The sequence below is a fragment of the Leuciscus leuciscus genome (assembly GCF_965113295.1).
Source record: "Leuciscus leuciscus genome assembly, chromosome: 7".
In the NCBI taxonomy this organism is placed as follows: Eukaryota; Metazoa; Chordata; class Actinopteri; order Cypriniformes; family Leuciscidae; genus Leuciscus; species Leuciscus leuciscus.
The window spans coordinates 43,114,536-43,135,176 of record NC_138731.1 but is presented as its reverse complement, the minus strand read 5'-3'; the positions used below and the strand labels follow the sequence as shown (position 1 = coordinate 43,135,176).

General features: G+C 37.0%; 1 protein-coding gene across 1 annotated transcript in view; it reads left to right on the top strand.

Annotated features, from left to right (window-relative positions):
* The window catches only part of tanc1b (tetratricopeptide repeat, ankyrin repeat and coiled-coil containing 1b), a 196,495-nt gene that overhangs the window by 70,775 nt on the left and 105,079 nt on the right, over positions 1-20,641 (top strand). The window contains exon 4 of the mRNA XM_082174598.1: positions 4,580-4,672. Coding sequence (XP_082030724.1) covers positions 4,580-4,672 — 93 coding nt within the window. The remainder of the gene's footprint in view (positions 1-4,579; positions 4,673-20,641) is intronic.

Sequence of the window (20,641 nt, the reverse complement as noted above, 5' to 3'; positions counted from 1 at the left end):
CATGACTTTTAAAGTCTATGAGGATCTACCCACATGAGGGGAGCACAAAAGCTGAGTTCCAGAAATAAAAATCCTTTTCATTTTGTCCATGGAGAAATTTATTATTTTAAATTACTTGTACTGTATATCAATTTTACATTTACATTTATGCATTTGGCAGACGCTTTTATCCAAAGCGACTTACATTGCGACTTACACTGCCTTAAAATGCAGCACAAGCAGATTAAGTTTTTTTGTGAAGGTTTCAGAGTTCAGAAAGTTCTGCAGAACCAGAGTGATCCGGCTGATAACATGGAGCTCACATTGGCATCAGTGGCTTTGGTGTGGCGTAGACCGGCCAACGCAATAACACCGTTCTGGATGACAACCTCCTCTGTTCAATACTGCACTTCACAAAAGCGAACTTCCATCTGTGGACGTCACTTCAGTCTGAATACATGATTCACAGACAGATGATATTTCAGAGTGAAGAGGAGAATTGTCACGTCGCTCTCTTTCTTCCAGTGGCTTTTGTTGTCCGTACAGAAGAGCTTGTGTCTTGGGAGAACGACTTAAATGTGAACGTGTCATGAGGTCTTTGACTTTTCTCCATGACTTTTAAAGTCTATGAGGATCTACCCACATGAGGGGAGCACAAAAGCTGAGTTCCAGAAATAAAAATCCTTTTCATTTTGTCCATGGAGAAATGTATTATTTTAAATTACTTGTACTGTATATAAAATTTACATTTACATTTATGCATTTGGCAGACGCTTGCTTACATTGCATTTCAAGGTACACATTTACATTCTTATCAGTTCTTGCTTTCCCTGGGAATCGAACCCATGACCTTGGCGTTGCAAGCGCCAACACTCTACTTTTTGAGCTATAGGAAAGGTTATAAAATATATATATGTGCAAATATAATATATATTTGAATAGTTTTTCCCACTTCTTCATCCAATATATTTTCTTTCATCTGCATTATAGGAAGTAAAAATCCCTTTTATTTTCTCAATATATCCATAGACATATTATTATCGATATAAAATATCATATATAATTATATTATATATGACATTTTATATCGATAATAATTTAATCGATTGTCTGAGTTATGTTTGGGACCATTTTACGTTAAAAGCCTAGAGTTACACCTTCATGACTAAGTTTGCGTGTGCATTCGGATCCTTTTGTTTTGTGCAAATGTAAGTTGTAATATTGTGATTGATATATATATGATTTATCTCATATAGGATGCATTTGATTTAGAATTAACGCGGTATAAAGCGTGCTAGTAATCAGCTTCAGCGTGTGCAGCTCAATGCACGCCTAATAATAACTACGATTGGGACTGTCATATTACATAACATTATAAAGAGAACACTATTGTAATAAATTATTGTGAATTATTTGGGTTTAGTTGCCGTGGTGTTTCAGCTCGTTGTTAGGGAAGAGCGCGTCCACAACAGGAGTTACACATTCTGATTAGCACGCATCTGAGACGTCGTATCAGTCGTTATATTTGATTATTTAACAAGTAATTTAATGAAAGGATCAGTTGACTCACTTTACAGTCCCACTAGCCCTTTATTTAGACTAAAAACCCTTTCTCATTCATTTGGTGAGGAGGAACATGGCGTTTTGAGCAGCATTTGCAGCGCCTGTCATTTCTTGATTCGATGTGGCCAGCAGAAGGTATCTTCGAAGAACAGATTGATTTGTTTTTTTTCCTCTTTCTATTGCTTTTCCTCTCATTTATATTCTTTCGCTCTTTATTTGCATGCATCTCAGATCTGCCGTCGGACCTCAGACTGAGTTAATACCTGTTTGTGATCTCCACCAGAGAGATGAGACTCATGCATTTTAATCACAGATGTGTGTGTGTGTGTGTGTGTGTGTGGATTTATTCTCTTTTCCCTGAAGCCTAAACTTGGACAAGAATTATATATGAAGGAAATACACGAGGGGGCGTTCAGTGAAAGTGTGTTCATTTATATTTGGTCTTGACAGGGGAATATCACAATATCCAAGTGAGTTAGTTTATAGCAGTGACATTTTTAATTCAACGGCAAAACTAATTATTAAAGTTAGAACGACACCATATACGTAGCCTGCAAGTTTCTTTCTCAATTAAGTATTAAGATGAACACCGAAACAAATTGCAGGCAATAATAAAACAAAGATACAAGCTTATTTTTTTTCTCTGGAATCAAGTATTCAAGTAAACATTCAAAGAAATGTGTAAAACACACAGAAGTAATCAAATATAAAATAAAACCTGTGCTTTGATATCTCTATTCTCAATAATTATTTGTGGTAAAGGGATAGTTTATCCAAAAGGTGTTTGTTTGTTGGGGGTCCAAAGTTGGACTTCAAAATATCTTATTCAACAATTCATACAGGTTTGGTAAAGGATGACAGAAGTTTCATTTTTCTTAGCTAGATGAAAGAAAATATCAAAATGTCAGTGATAGTTTGAAGAAAAACAGAGAACATACGAGTCCCACAGATTATCTGAGCCACTGACAGCAAGTTGAAAAGGCTGGTTTTTGTTTACATGCATATCATATGGATGAAAAACAAAGTTACTGTTTATTCCAAAGGCAAATGGACTGTGAAATGTTTGCATTTACATCAATGTTTGCATTTCACTGCAGGTGTCCATAGATGGCAGTGTCAATCACCATGAGAGCTGAAGAAGTGTGTGTGTCGTGTGTGTCTGTATCTGTGTGTTAAAGGGATCATTTACCCAAAAGATGTTTGTTTGTTCATACGATAAGTCACTGGATACAGAAGAGTACAGCTTTCCTTAACATTTCCCCTTAGATTATGTTAAAATGTGAAGGGATATTGATATTAAATAACACTCTTAGTTGTTATTTTAGTTTTTTAAGTACAGTATGTTCTCCATTAATACAACCTCAAAAATGTATTTTGACACTTAACTTTGGTTTATTTATTTACTTATGCATTTGTTTTACTTTTATTTATGATTTATTTATTCATGTGTTATTTTAGTTTTTAGTTTTAGTTAATTTTGACAAACAAATCTAGTTATTTTAAACAAAACGAAGGAACTGTTGACATTTTTAATTCACTGAAAAATGTCAATTTATTTATTTTCGTTTAAGAAAAACGTTGACCGTTGTTCTCATCGTCTCATATTGTTCACAATAAGAGCGGCAATGTACATGAAGAACGTCAATAAGAGTCAGTTATGATTTCATCTTGACTTTAACACATTCACTTGTATCATCAGGACATCTAGCTCTTGATTTATGGCTGTCTTTACACACATCGCCGTTTCATTTGTCATCTCTGAGCGCGGTGTTTTCTTCCTGGAGGTCAAAGTCATGCAGGTGAATCTCTATATGAATCTCTGATGGATGTGTACGGGAGATTTAAGGGCTCCCATCGCCAGCGGCTGCTCTTTACTCCATGACTTTATTTGGTCAGATCGTACACGGACCGCCAGGGCCTTTGATCTCAGCAGGGTTTTCCATGATAAACAGAGGAACGTACTTAAACCTACAAGCTTTATGGGGGTCGAGCAGGATTTCTCTTTTTATATGCTCAACGAAGAGGAATTCGCCCCTTCAGGATTGCATGACCTTCAGCGCTCTCTGTGTCAGATGTGAAGAGCTTTGACTTTCATCTCAAACCTGAAGCTGATTTTTAACACATTATTTTGGTGCAAACCGCTGCGTAATCGACATTAGTACCACCATGACACAACTAGTGTGTTAACTGGCCTCGTACGCTGCCATTCAAACGTTTTCAACTTTCTATTCATCAAAGAATCCCGGAAACAAATGTATCACGGTTTCTACAGAATTATGAAGCTGTTTTCAACATTGATATTAGTAAGAAATGTTTCTTGAGCAGCAAATCAGCATATTATAATGATTTCTGAAGGATCATGTGACACTGAAGACTGCTGAAAATTCAGCTTTAAATCACAGGAATAAATTACACTTTAAAATATATTCACATAGAAAACAGTTATTTTAAATTGTAATTATTTTTCATAATTTTACTGTTTTTACTGTGTTTGTGATGAAATAAATGCAGCCTTTGTGAGCAGAAGAGACTGAAACATTCAGAAATCTTGCCGAGCCCAAACTTTTTAACTTTTCCAACCTCTCACCATCTGTCAGCTGACTTCAATCTGGTATGTAACTTTTAATGGTGGAATTATGATGCAATAATAATTGATGCAATTATCAATGGATAAAATCAAGTCCGAGCATACTTTTTTTCCCCCCATTTATTATACCGCTTCTCTTGAAATGTCACATTATTTGGGAAACCCATTTCACGTTTCATGTCTTTAAAGAAAGACTGAGGCTCTTTTTTTGAGAATATGTGCAAGCATGAGTAGATGGAGAAGCAGGATTGGTGGGAGCAACACACAGTTATCTCTCAGAGATCTCACACCCGTCTCCTAAGAGTTAAATTGCGCTGGTTTCCGGCTGTAGTTTACATTCCCAGAGCTGTGGAGATTGTAGATGCAGCCGGAGTCACAGAAGTCAGACGCTGGCGCTCCCTTCTTGATCTCAGAGTGTTTATATATTTTTTCTCTCTTTCTGCTCTAAAGGATCCGTTAGAAAGCCCAAGTATGTGGAGGGTCCTCGTGTTCCTGGAGATGCGCTCATGTCGTCGCTGAGGAAGGTGCCCGACGGTACGACTGGTGAGTGACGAAACATGCTCGTATGCTTCTGTTCTTTTCAGGTGTGTGTGTGTGTGTGTGTGTGTGTGTGTGTGTGTGTGTCTGGGCTTGCTGTCAGAATCAAGTTTCTCAGTTTTTATTGGTTAGAGGAGAAGATTGTTGATGACGTCGGGGTTCCCACTGTCACAGACAACCTGGAAACAGTTATGGCAATTTATTGAAAAATGGAAGTAAGTCAGAAACAGAACACACATCTGTATACTGTATCAGTGTAGACAGCATCAGTGATTATAATGACTTCTGTTTGCTTTCGACACGACGCTCACTTCCAGTATAGGCAAATGTGAGCCGTTAAGTGACTGAACACCAATGGGCGGGGCTTATGGTGTGAAGATGTATAACTATTCATCGATGTCCGCTCTGGAGGCGGGCATATGCAAATGTATTTGCCTGTGTGACATCACAGATCCTGCGATATCAAAACAAGCTGTTTCTGGAGCTTGATTAAGTAAATGCTTTGTTTATAATGAGGACGTTTTAATGGTACAAAGACATCTGATATGTAATTTTTCATGTCATGACCCCCTTAAGGTGTTTTCTGTGGAAATGTCATGTTTGTATCTGTGTTTAATTATGCGTGTAATCAAAGCAGCATGCATTATTATATTTGCTTCATGCATTTTTAATTGAGCTAATTGCATATGTGTGTATGTGCAGAATAAGCACACTATACATAACAGAAACTGTGTGTATGTGCACGCTTCTCTCTGACAGTGTGTTGAATTGTGTGTGTGTGTGTAGTCTGTTGCATGTAGTGCAGTTTCTGTGCTGGGCTGGAATAGAGTTGGCAGTGTTGTCTGTGTGTGTATCTTCAGCTTCATATCACTGGACACAGGATTGTGTTGGTCAGAGGAGCATGTGAGACATCAGAGCTTTCCAAACAACAGGGTGGCGCCAGTCGAATGCCAGCTGTCTGTGGCACACCACTGTATCGCACTGGTCACATGATGCCATCCGAAGGTGTCCGCACTGCAGGGCGTCAGAGATGGATGACTAGGCAGTAGGCAGTGGACAGCTGATGCTACTGTGAAATAGTGTATAAATAGGATTTATTTTACCGTGGTGCTGTAGATTAACATTGATGTCTTTCAACATAGTTTAATTTAGTGATCGGCGACGTCTAGTTGTAATTTGGCATTTTTTTTTAATTAATTTAGAATTTTTAGGAGTTTTAAGGAAAAAAGTATAAAAAAAAAAAAAAAAGGGAGAATTTTGGGTAATGTCACTTTCAGGTCACACTGGAAATATTAGATCAAATCAAGCTAATTTTGCATACTTTTTCTGTGTTTTCCTTTTAATTTTTTGTTTTAATGGTTTAGTTTTATAATAAAAAAGGATGTCTAAAAAATGGATTCTAATATAATTTTACAATTTCTGGATTCGAATAAAATGCATTATTAAGAACGGTTGTGATCAAATTTATTCATAAAACCTCAATCTTTTGCATAAAACTTTAAACTTAAAATGTAATCAAATAAAATGTGAACAATTCCTGTAATTGTTTGGCAAACAAAGCGCTCCACAACAGATGTGTACGGTTCAAATTAAAATATAGATGAAAATGTTGTGATATTCCATAAAAATATTATTTTAATAAACTGCATTGTTATTATTACTTTTAGAAGTACATTCTGCTGTACAGTAGTAATATAGTTCTGTCATAATGTCAAGTTAAACCAAACTTTTATTTTGTCGGGTTGTTGTGAAGATCTTTCATAGTTTCTTCATAGACGATAGTTTTAGTTTTCTTTAGAAAATATTCTGAACCAACTTTGTGTTGGTTAGTATTTGAAATGTTGAAATGCTTTGGAGTTGTGTGTATAGTTCTTTAGGTTTGTTCAGGTTGTTGAAGTAGGACCAATATAACCTGGTTTATTTACTGCATGTCTCTCATACCTCAGTGACACACCCCAGTTTGCCCCGCTTTACCTCCAGACACATATAAGGGTCAACACTGTTTACATGGGGGACTGTCACATGTTATTTTAACCCTGAGAGAGTTTATATATATAGCATCTCCAGACCTTCCCCCAGGCTCCAGTTTAACATCGTCTTCAAGTCGTGTTGGAATGATCATATTCATGAGATGAACGCCACCATAGTATAGTCAGCAGTGGAGGAAGGTGTTTTGTGAGCCATGACTTTCCCATTTGAGGCCGTGTCATTTAAAAAGGCCATATTATGCACTTTTACAAAGCCTTGATTTTGTTTTTGGCCTGTTTTTGAATGTTAAAAAACACACACACACATTATATTCCCCATATTCTCCATTGTTGCAGCTCCTCTCTTCCCAGTCTGTCAGTTTTGTTCCTGTCTCTATGAAGCCCCTCCTTCTGAAAAGCACACTGTGCTCTGATTGGTCGGCTGGACTAGCATGTTGTGATTGGTCAACTGGTGTTTGGGAAATTACCATTATTTTGTTTCACTATTGCTTAAACATTTATTTACCTGAGAAGAAGAGGGAAATAAATGTTCTTCTTGATTGAACAAAATCATTTACACCAATATTTTTATATTCATTATTATATTAATATTTAATTTTTATTCAATATGCAAGTTTTAGAAGTGTATTTGTAAGTTGCAGTTTTAGTTTTTCATGGACATATAATTGTATGTAGTATCTATATATCTGTAGATATCTGTCTATATGTTTTAACTTCATATTTTAATTGTAGTAATTAGAGATTGTTCATAAATATTTTTTGAATGCATTTTAATTTCATATTTTAGTTATAGTTTAAAAATCAGTTGAGGATAGTAATTTAGTAAGTTTAGTAAGTTATTTATTTACCTTCTGATTTTAAAGCCTTCTTTACCCTTTAATTGTGTTTACACAATCTTGTAAATGTACACAGACTTTTTAATTTATAGAAATGTATTAATGTAATGTTCAACAGAATTCCAACCACAGAAAACATTTCATAAGCTCAATGTACAGTATGTGTGTACGCCACCTTAACTTCTTCTCACACATGCACAGGTGAAATTACTAGGTTATATTATTATTTTATTTAGGATTATTTTACACATTAGATTTTTTGTAATTTAACAAAAAAGTTGTCTTAGTTTTTTATAACCCTCACTTGAAAGCACATCAAGTCATCATGATGTAATGCGTCTGCGGTGGATCTACGTCCCGCGGGTCTCGATCTCCGTAAGCGTAAGCGGATACGGCTCCCTTTCCCACCTCCGAGAACAGCAGGACGCAAAACAGCTCTCGGCATTCCCAAGACTTCCCAACCTTCCTGGGAATGTGTCTGTAAATACCTGTTCTCACGCCTCATCTCCCAAACATTCAGAAAAACTGTAGGAAGAAAGCAAACAGTGTCATGTGGAATTAGGAATTAGTCCGCATGCTTCACTAATAGCATTAATAATGCATAATTAGCCCCAGTGTGTGTGTACTTCATAATGATGGTTAATTAAAGTTAATTAAAGTGGTTAAAGTCCTGCTGCCAGACTTTCAGCTTTTTGACTGAAAGTGTAGTAGGCGTTTGTTTAACACACACTTGTTTCCTCCGTCACCTGAATCAGAGCGCTCCAAAACGGTTTAGCAAAAGTTGGGTCAGTAAAATGCTGCCAAGAGCAAATCTAATGTGGTTGATGGTTTTTGTGTGATAGTTTAACTAAAACATCTGTGAATAATGGAGTTATTCATTCTTTTTTTTATTTCATTTGCTGTGAAATTCAGTTTTTCCAGAAATCCATTTAACATCTGATAACATCTGTTTGCGTTGATAAACTTAAAGGTTGTTGTACTGAAATATTTTCTTTCACTATTACACCAATTATTGGTGTACATGTTCTTGCATTGCATTATTATTAGGGCTGGGAATCGATTAAACAAAATTAACTAATTAATCGCACAATTTGCTGTGATTAATCGCAATTAATCGCATTTCCCCCAAACTTGTAATCATCAATATTTAAACGTAGAATCACTAATTAAATTAAACAACACAAAAAAAAAAAAAAAAAATGTCCACACAAATTGGACAGAAAATATTAAAATATTAAACATCAATATATCAATATATTATTCTTCATTCAGTTCTATGCAACATACTCAGACTTAACGGATTTATTTTTTTACTAAATATCAAACTAAAGTATAGTCATACAAAGCTATTATTACCAGAGCATGTGATCAGAGCAGGTCATTTTACCATTGTTGCCCAGCATGACTATACCAGCTCAGCAAACAGAAGTCCACTACTGAGAAATTTCACGTTATTTGAGCGGACTTTGCTTTTCCAGTGCGTGATCGGTACATGATTGGAGCGTTTGGGCCGTTAACGACAGAGCAGAACACGCAGCGCAAACACTGAGCAGAACATTGAGCAGAGAGCGCAGCACGCCGACACACACACACACGGAACAAAGAGAACGGCGCACACACGAGGCGGAAAAGACACGCTCGAATGAAACCTGATCGCCGAACACGGAGGGGTGGGACGGCATATTTTCGGCCTTTTCGATAGCAGTCATTAAAACGGGGCAAAAAAAAGGTGCTGCGTCAATTGCGTTATTTTTCTTTAATGCGTTAAACATCTCAAATTAATCGCAAAGATTAACACGTTAACCCCCTGAGGTCGGCTGTATCGCCGGCGATACCAGCTCGCTTTTTTTTTATCAGTGTAAAAGAAACTCATAAATACTCTGTTGACTTTGATTTTCCATAGGAGTTTCATACATCAATCGATTCTGTTAAATGTGTATTATTTTTGTGTATACTCACAATAAAAACAAAGTGTTGTGCTTTTTGCCAAATAAAGAAAAATAAACACGAAGCGAGTTCTGCCTTCTCTCTGCCAGTGAAGTCCATTCTGAAACGCGTCCGAAAATGAACAATAACTCAGCGAATACTCAGTCAAACAGGCATACAGACACACAGGCATGAAGCTTGAATTCTCTTCTTTTAAATGAAGTAATTTATATAAAAAACAAATATTCTCATCTTGTGAAATCTGTATTAAAAGAGAGCGATTCCAGTCGAGCTCATCTCATCTCATTACGTTTTAATCGGCCCCGCCCACGGAGAGCGCGCGCTATTCAAACGCAAATGACTGAGACGATCCCATACAAACTGTGAACGCCCACATATCAGCTCGAGAAAACACATCAAGTTTATTCAGATCAGTGTCTACACTGTCTCGCAGCGCTGTGAGGAATAATAATAATGGAAAACGTACCTCAGAAGTGCTGGTATTGAGGAGCAACGGATGGAATACTGTAGTACGTTTTTTTTCATTCTCAAGTAAATCGCGTTTCTGTGTGAATGAATGAACGGCAGCGATGCGCTGTTTACCATAACTCGCAAAAAGACAGTTTAAATTTGAATTGCGTTTCTGTGTGTGAATGAATGATCTGTTTTTAGCAAACTATTTTGCTATACTGAGTAAAAATCGACTGAAATATGTTGAAATAAAATGTATTTGTATAAGCAACGTATTAAACTGCAAATTAACATTTATATTCCTTATAATAAAAACGAAAGACCTATGTTACAGACATATGAAAGACAACATTTCGTTGATTAGTTTTGGATAGATTACACATTTTTACTGTAAAATATCTGCCACCTCAAATAAGCTTTTGTTTGCCAATTTTTGCTAATATGTTAAATATAGTATGTTTTGTCAATGTAGGCTATATTCGAAGTAATGAATCCTTAACTTTGAAATATGTATGATAAAATGTATACTTTAGTTTTTACAAAGAAAGATTACACTTCAATTGTTGTTGTAATTGTAACCTTTTTAATAAAAAAAATATATTTACAAGGTAGATGTAAACAAATTTTAAAAGGTAAATATAAGCATTTTCTTTAAATAATTTTTATTATGTTTTATTATTGACAAATTTGGGGAGAGGATACATATTCCAAAACTGAAAATACAGTATGAGAATTAACTGCACAATTACTAGACATGTTTTCCTTGGATATTATACAATTTGCAAGCAAAATTTGTAAAAAAAAAAAAAAATTGACATGCTTCCAACTGTGAACCAATTTGGTAGAATATATATATATATATATATATATATATATATATATACTGTATATATATTTCTCTTGCATTCTTTCTTGTGGCTATAGGTGACACACCTGAATGAATGGCTCATTAAGTATGCGGGCCCCATTGTCACCTAAATCAATGTATTGTGTTATGTGAATGATAAGGGCAGGATGATTTTCACATCATTTTGAAGAAAAAACTCTAGGCAACGACATCAATTAGTCAAAAGTCTTATTGTCACATATTTAGTATGTGTTTTGTGGCCTTATTTCAGAAACTTTAGTTTTTAGTTTTTTCAATAACCATGCATAAACATTATTCTCTCAAAAATACAAACATGTACATGGATGTTGCTCACATATTATGGTAGCCCTGTTTGTGCTAAATAGAGTGTAATTATACCTTTGCCATTAATATGTTTATAAGCAACTGAAAAAAGCACAAATGTCAGGGCATGTCAGAACATCTCAAGGACCCCAAAAACCCCTCAGACCCCAGAGGGTTAATTCCCCCAGCCCTAATTATTATGCATTGTGTTCTGGCTGATTTTTCAACACATCAACACTTTGGGCCCTATTTTAACCATCTAAAGCACATGGTCCAGAGCACACGCCACTAAGGTCGTGTCTGAATCCACTTTTCCTAGTTTAACGACGGGAAAAATGGTCTAAAAGGGTTGTCCCTCTTCTCTTAATTGAGTAATGGGTGTGTTTTGGGGCGTAAAACACGGAACTCAAAAATTCCCTCCCCTCAATCTGCATGTTTTCTGTAGGTTGTGAACTTCCTCCTGTAAAGCAGAGAGATCTGCATTCATCATGTGTTCATTAAAGCTCTTGCTGTGCGTGTGTGTGTGTGTGTGTGAGTGTTCAGTTCTTAATTAGAGCTGCTTTTACACACACATTCTGTAGAGTCGGTCTCTGTAAACACTCCAGCACATCTCACACACACTCCTGCTTCCTCCATATCGTCCTGTTCGGCTTTAATGGCCTGTAAAAATCTCTCATGATGGTGAGGATGTTGTTTTGGTTTTTGCCCTTCGGTCGTGACATATATTTAAACAGCAAAGTTATTTCAGAGAGTAATTTTATGTATATCCAGGGGCAAACTGGAGATCTCTGCAGATGGAGAATATTTACCATGCATAAATGTTTCCAATGAGTTATTTCTTAGATATTCGTTCCTGTGACACTGATATTACTTTGCTGTTTTTCATTATTTATGACCAACAGTGCAAGTTACTCTCTCACTGAAGCTGCACTTGTGATAAAAAGTGCACTTTATTATACTTTATTATTATTTATTTATCTATCTATCTATCTATCTATCTATCTATCTATCCTGTCTATCTATCTATCTATCTATCTATCTATCTATCTATCTATCTATCTATCTATCTATCTATCTATCTATCTGTCTGTCTGTCTGTCTGTCTGTCTGTCTGTCTGTCTATCTATCTTTCTATCTTGTCTGTCTATCTGTCTATCTGTCCATCTATCCATCTATCTATCTGTCTGTCTGGTATATCTGATCCTCTTGTTTGTTACTAAATGATGAACTGTAGTTCATGCGAGGCCATGTGTGTTTTGATCGTTCACACTCACAGGTTATCTTGACCTGCACTTGCGGTCTCGTCATGGTTTTCCGAAAGAAAGTTTGGGTCGCTTTGATTTCTTCATATCTGTGGGAGAAACTCAATTTCATCTCAGTATTTGAGTCTCCTGTGTGTTCTGCTCTTGCGTCTGAAAAGCTTCTGAGGAGAGAATCCACTTTGAGAGGTACACCATCAAGAAAATCCAATGAAGGACATATAAATGTTGTTTGCAAAGTTGTGATGGCCTCTCGAGATCTCCAACTCGAACCTCCGAGGCTTCATGAGATGCTTTAAAACAACGTTTAGCATTGAAACTCCTGTCCCGCAGGTAGACTCTGTTCGTTTCTTGAAAAATCTGACACTGGCCCTCAGATGATGTCACATTTAGGTAAGAACTTCAGACGTTAGAACGTTAGACATTAGTTATGAATCTCTCAGTGTTTTAAGGCTGTTTGAAAATGGGTTTTCTTGTTGAAATGTGAAAAAAGCAGCGCTGGACATGATTAAAAACTTCTACTGCTTTAGTTTAGGGCTGTCGAGATAACCGCAATATTGTAGTACCGCCTTACTGACAGGCCAACCGCAAGTAATCGCGATATTAGGCGTGTTTTCTTTTTTCATAAGGCTATACCCTTCTTGTTTTGAATTTCGTGCCATGTGTATTGAATGTTAAATAAGCTAATAATGATAACAAGGCTGTTTATCATGGTGATTTGTACAGAGGCTTCGTGGATTTGCACTTAAGCCTAAACAGACAGTGAATGAGAGAGATCGACTGAGCGTGTGCGATTACCTGCCGTCTGTCTTTGAGGTCAAGTCAAGTCATATATTTGTGAAAAGGTTGCCGTGTCCAAGGAAAGCTAAATATTTGTCGTATCATCCTTTTAACGTTGAAGGTATTACCATGATTGGCGTCAGCGTCAGCGCTGGTTAGCATTCCACAGCGCGAGGGAAAAAAATCAGCGAGTCACGCATTTAATCAATGCCATGGTCTCTATTAAGTGAGCATCAGCTTCAGCGTTACACATGCGACAGATTGCTGGTCAGCTGAGCCTTGAAAAGTGGAGTTCAAAGTAAAAAATATTTAACACCTTGTTTCATTGCATCTATCTTTTAATCAATGAATCAGCTTTTTTGAACGTGTTCGTTGAATGAACAGTTTGACTCACTCACTGCCGTAACAATGTGACAGTGCGCTGAGTGACAGCCTTTCAATGCGCAGAGACGGTTTCGGTTACAATGGTTACTGAATTTTCTCGTTTTTGTGCATGCTGACCACATTGTAACACTTATTTATATTATATATGCCAAATTATATGAATTTTTTTTGTCACTATAGCAATATAATTAGACTCATTAACGTTTAAAAGAGAAGAGAAAACAGTGCAGTGATTTATCTCCTGCTAAAAGCATGAAACTATTGACATTCAAGAGATTTTTTTTCCTGTTCAGTTTGTCATGTTCATCAATTTGCATGTTGATGGGCCAGTGCGGTTGTTTATGTTATATAATGTTTATATTATCTGATTTTATTCTTGTTTAGGAAATTTTGTTGACTTTCTCCACTGTTGTCCTAAAGCAAGAGCAGTTGAGGCACACTTCTCGATAGTTTGCTTTTACTCTCTGATATGTGAAATGGCATTGTTCTGAGCATTTCTACACAAACAGAGCCGTGTTGTTATGAACAGTCAAACCTGCCACCCACCACTAACCTCTCACAGCTCGTTAATTAAGCAGAGAATGTTGATGATTGGACTTGATTGGCTGTCATGGAGATCATGCGGGTGGTTGAGGCTCATAGGGACTAGTGTTGTCAAAAGTACCGACTTCGGTACCGAAATTTTAAAAAGTCGGTGCTGAAATGTAAAAAATGTGAAACTTTATTTGGAGTTTGCATATAATTATTTTTTTTTTATTTTTTTTTAAGAAGTGCATCAGTTTATTCACTTTAATGCATTTACAGGCTGATCTTGAGCTTTCGGACACACAGGCGTGTTGTGGTAATCAGCTAAAGTTGTAAAGGCATATATATATATATTATTTTCGATACTCTGTTAAAGTTAACAGTTGATGTTTGAGTTACAAAGAGAGAGGTGTGTGTTAGAGAGTGGCATTTGGTTCTTTTATATGTTAACATGTGAGCTTTTGCTCCTGTATATGAGAGGACGCTGGCGATATCCTTCGTTTGTCCTCCCTGTACTACATCTATAAGTCTGATGTGGATAAATTTGGTTCATGTTCGCCTGCGGGCCGGTGGACATGCGTGATGCCATTGCTGTGTCACATTCCCCAAGGCCACGACTGGTACCTGCTCACGCGTACACTTTCTCTGCCACACAATACACTATTTTTAGCCCCGTCCTGAAACGTTCCAGGGGCCTGCGGAAGATAAAACATGTTTGGTTTGTTCATGACTCTCATGTGCTCAGTTTTATGAGGTGCTCTGTGTTATTAATGTTAAGCAATAGTCCCGTTTTATGAAGGCGTTTGTGTATTAATACGTCTGTTTGATGAAAGCTAGAGTTTTACAGCAGGGTATTACAACAGAGAGAGTATTAAAGGAAAAGTTCTCCCAAAAATGAGAGAATGCCATCATTTACTCGCCCTAATGTTGTTCCAAACCTGATTTAGTTTAATATGATAGTCAAATGGACTACTTTTATGACTTGCCGTGCCATTTTTGTAGCTTGACAACATCCCAAGTAACTTTTATTTTATGGAAGAGCTCCTTTTGTGCTTTTTTACAGAAGAAATTCAGATTGGAATGACATGAGAGTGAGTAAATGAAAGGATTTTCATTCATTACATCTTGAATGTGTGTCTGCTGTACAGTAACGCCCAGGTGTGATCTTAGTATGACTCTTCAAAGTAAAGATGGCTTAGTTGTTTAGAATATGTTTCAGTGTGTAGTCTCAGTCTCAGATGACACGCCCAGGACCACACACAGTCCTTCTGCAGACCGTCTGCACACAAATCGCAAGATGCCGCAATTATTATTTTATCCTAACAAATTGTGTGAGATTCACCCAATATACAGGAGGTATCTTTATGTATATATATGTTGTGCATTCCTATTTCACCATTTTATTATGGCGGTTTAGTCTCTTTCAAATAAACTCAACACTCAATGGCACAGAAAACAAACCCGCCTGTGATTGGTCGCTTCACTTGTACTGTCGTAGGTGGTTCTTGGCCAGCAGACTGCGATTGCATTGTGAAGCAGACTTTGTTGATGGCCTGAGTGATGTGTTTAAAGAGTTTTATTGTACCTCCTGCTCACTTAAGAGATGAGAAACAGCTTTGTTGTCTTTTATTTGTAATAGCTCATTAGATATTAGGGCTGGGCGATAAAACGATAATTATCGCGATATAATTTTTTCTCGATAAACCGATATCAAGAGTTCGAATGTTCGATAATGTTTATCCAGCAAAAGCGGAACGAAACTCATTTGAACCGCGCGTATCCATATCCGCTCGGCTCAACGTCCAAACGGCAGCGCGGGCGCGAGCTCACTAGAGCAGAGGCGTTTACTCTGACAGGTCTCGGTCACGAGATCCAGTGAGAAACTCTTGAGTTCAGCGAAGAACTCGTCTCAGTGATTTAAACCAGTTTAAAGGCAGATGAAACAGCGCTGACAAACAGGAGCAACACTGTGCGCTGAAGGCTTTTCCGTCTACAAATTCCCATAATTTACCATGGATTTACTGTAACGTTAGCCTAGTAATATTAACTGCACCATGAAATGTGGGATATACATATTGAATTGTATTATATTATTAATGTAGACAATGTATTAAAGGACTAATGGAATATAATTACAGTATTTAATAATGTATTTAGGCTACTGTTTTTCATACAAATACCATAGCAACCAAAAAGTTACATTTTGCCATGATAGTGAGGTGCCATAGGCTATGTCTGGTTTCATTTGTGGTTTTATTTATGATGATGGATGACCAATGGTTAATTTTAATAGAACTCAAACAGTCAGAATATTACATTTTACCAAATAAAAAATTAGGTCGTTAAATTTTTTTTTTAATAGATGTTACCGTTTTTGTTTATGAACATACATTTAACATAGTAAATCTGCATCCTAACTCAAGCTAATACTACTGTCAACTCACTGTCAGATATGCGTTTCGAGACAAAACATGTAATATTAATATTGCAGCTGCACTGCAAACTGTGCTGAAGATCCGTGCCATCAAAGTCAGGCAACACAAACCCTGTTTCAAGGCTTGAAACAATATCCCCCATTAGCACATGCAGAAACTAAGAAATTAATTTTCCAATAAAGATATTTATTTTGTTAAGGAAAAATGACAAATGTTTGAATGTTCTACCTCAGATGTGTGAAATGTTCACCTGTTTGGCAAGTGTTTGTCATGATATGTTCTGACAATAAAAAGTTCACACCACAATTAACGCTCTGGTTTCTACAACTTTCACTTAGGAGCAAAAATCTGCCTTTAAACTCGAAAGAAATAAAGATTTGACATTTATCGTGATAATTATCGATATCGACTTATATAAAACAATTATCGAAACACATTTTTTTGGCTATATCGCCCCTAGCCCTATGTTTAGTGTCAGTGGTTGAGAGAGTTGAATGTACTGAACGTTTCCTCTCTTGTTTCTCCACCACACCCAGCACTGCTCGGCCGGTCTCGCCATCAGCGTGAGGGAATCTGAGAATGAGTCGTGTCACATGCGTGGAAATTAAACCAAGTCAGAGCTGCAGGCCTAATCAGTTTAGCCACTGTAGAAAGAGAGACAGAAAAGGATTGTCCATGACTCCATCATGGCAGAAAATGCCAAATTGCTTAAGATGTAAATGTTTGCTGCATAAGTGTTTCTTATCCAGCTTCTTCTCCCATGATTACTAGCGTTTGTTCAGAGGCTTATCCCCTAGAAGGGAGGCAATTCTCTGTAGAACTTCATTAATCCACATGAAACACTAGCCTGGTCCTTCCAGACTCTCCTACATTTCATTTGTACAGAGAGTCTGGCCACTCTCCACTGACAAGCATTAACTTCCTTGAAGGTGGGAACTCTGGATCTGCCATAACCAATCGCTAACGTTTGGTCGTGACGTCACCCTACAACTCAAACTAGTGCACGACCTCAACGTCATCGTTCTCAGCCACTCCCTCTGTTCGCTGATTGGACCAGTGAAAATTTGACCGGAGAAAACCCACGAATATACCGTAAACCCAGACGGAGTACTGAAGGAAAATGAAAATTGAGCGGAAGTACGTAGGAGGGCGGAGCCAGGCTAATGAAACACCATCGCTGCGTCCGAAATCACGTGCTGTATGAGTGCGACGGTTAAAAAAGTACGTTCTATCTATATAGTAGGGCTGTCCCCGACTATGGATTTTCATAGTCGAATCAGAATCGTCATGTCTTGCCTATAGTCGACTAATAGTCGAATCATGTGGGGGTGGGGCTGGGGGCGGGGCTTTAACGTTTCAAAGCCGCGATGTACAGAAAATCACACAAAGATATATAAGAAAATGTATAAAAACATTTTTGATCAATAAAACTAAGAAATAACATAAATAACTCCAGAAAGGCCACACTGCAGATTTGCATTTCACATGCAAATCAAATTAAATCGGCTAAATTACCTGTGCGAGCCGGCCAGCCTACAGCACATCGATGCACCGAAAAAATAAACAATTAATTTACTAAATTAAATTAGAACAGAATATACCGTTCTAATAAATAAAAATACAAAACGAAATAAATCAGAATCAAGTCACAGGATGAGGAGCAAATGTGTGCAAAATGCCTAAAGTGCAGGGGAACATATATTCAAAACACAAGCCACAAATAGTTAGATTAGATAACCCTGACAGATTAATAAATAAAATAAAAATAAATAAATTATTAAAATAACGATAGTAGCCAGAATTTTCAACTTTGTCTTTTTAACTGCAGAAACAACAATAAATGCTTAACTGGAGTGGCAGTCTTTAGCTAAACATGTTCACAGCATCCAAAAATAAAATTAGAACCGGCTGAAAAGTTTTGAAATCACTTGTACCTGATCGAGAGAACAAATCCTGAACGTCTTTCACTCTGTCTGTCCGTTGGAGTCTTTTCAAATCTTGCGTGCGGACAAAATACATTCTAACGTGAAACCCAGTCTATGCGTGAAACATGTTAACGTTGGCCGGCAGAAGTGCGATCATGGTTTTCCTGATGCTAAATCCAGCCTTGGAGAATATCCTTTCTGATGGTGTACATCCACACTTTAGATTTTCTTATCCCAGACATTGTTAAAGATTTAAATCCTTGCCGCCAAGACGCTCCTCTGTCGGTCACGGATTGAAAGTGAAACTTAAATCTGTCACGGGGTGTTTGGATTTATTCACGCACGTTAAAAAATATTTATTAAAAGCTTCTTTCTTTGCACATTTTTATATAGGCCTACAGCATTATCATAATAGGCTGAATATTAACGTATTGACATAAAAGCTAGTTCTATGTGAAATCAGACATTGAGCGCCCTCATATAGCCAAAGTGGCATATACACCTCTTAACACCTCTGCGAAGATTCGACCGTGAGATCGGTAGTCGAATCAGGCTCCTCTTATCGAAGCATCGAATCTTCGACTATTCGGGGTCACCCCTACTATATAGTAGTATAAATGTAATCTGGACGTACTACATCCACCATGTTGTCATTATCACGTGACCTACCGGCGTCAATTGCGTCCCTTCACCTCCATTCATAAATCCTCTCCCGTGGCCTCATGGGATAGTAACGTTTCCATCGAATGCGCACTTCAGAATCTCACTGGAAGAAGTAGGTCATAGGTTGAAACATAGTGACCTTAGTTTTAGTCTTGGTTTAAGTCTTCACTATTAACTGACTTGCATAATACTAGAATAATGGCTGTTTATTAGTACTTATAAAGCACATTAACGCCTTATTCTGCACGACCATATTCTAGATCCCCTAATTGTACCCCATACCTAAACATACAACTTTTAGTTAGCAGTAAATTGGGAGTTTATTGAGGCAAAAGTCATAGTTAATAGTGAATCTGTGTTTCCTAAACTAAAGTGACAAATTTTGCACATTTTTTTCTTATTGAAAAAGACATAATTTTACCCCTAAATGTCTGCACTGTCAAATATTCACATTATATTTGAGATGATTTTGCTTAAAATGAAGCACTATTGTAAATATCATAATTTCAATGTTTTAATGCTTTCTTGTTGACCTTTAAGTTTCCTAAAAATGGTCCGTTCAGTCTGTCCACTTTAATCAATTGATTCAAAACTCTGATTCACTAATTAATTTGCATCATCACTGTTTATTTCTGTATAGTTATATTGGTGCATATAAATGAAAATGGTTGAATATGATTTTTCCTTGTGTTCATTTAGTGAAAAACAACATGGAAATATCATTCCTTTATTATTTCAACTAGATTTCATCAGTATTTTACATCTTACATTAATTCTTTTGAATCTGCTCAACTGCAATGACTGTTTGAATGACATTTTTGAAGAAAAAAAGTTAAAGCACTCTTAAATATCTAGAATTTGTCAAATAGATATCAGCTTATGAATTTTTTTTTTTTTTTTTGCTACATCGCCCAGCGCTAATTTTATGTCCTTCTCAGCATAAATCGACTCAGAACCTGGACAACTGAAATAAATGACAGTATAAGACCTCACAGCTAATTAAAGCACATTAGTTCAACGTTAATTATTGATTCTGAACATGGCGGTATGTTGGGTGCTTGCCGCGGGCAGTGTAAAGGGCACCTGTTAACAGCTTGTTGCATTGACTCTGGCATTCGCAGGAACAGATGTTTTGCCTGTACTGAACGAAGAGCATTTGTTTGGCTTTTCTCCGGAAGACGAGAGCTCTGCTGAAATGTCCTCCGGGCGCCGAGCTGTGTCGTAGCGGTGGGGTTTCGGGGAGCATGTAAATGTGCCCCTGCTGTGCTCAAGCATGAATGAAAGCAGACGGTGAGAACACAACGAAACACGTTTGAGAGGGATTTTGGCTTGTGCGTTGTTTTGTTTTTTTAAATGTCAAGAGAGGACATCTGTGGAAGTGATCATGCTCTTCAACCAGGGCTGGGGATTGACACATTTCACGATTCGATTAAATTTGATTGCAAATATGTATTTGCTTATGCAATTGTGAATCATATTTTGAAAAAGAAAGACCCCATACCTGTGTGCTGAATGAGAGGTTTGTGGAAACGCACCGAATCTACAGGAATTCTTATGTGTGGCACTGAGACGAGAGAGATAAAAGAGTAATGAGAAAATGGAGATTAATAAA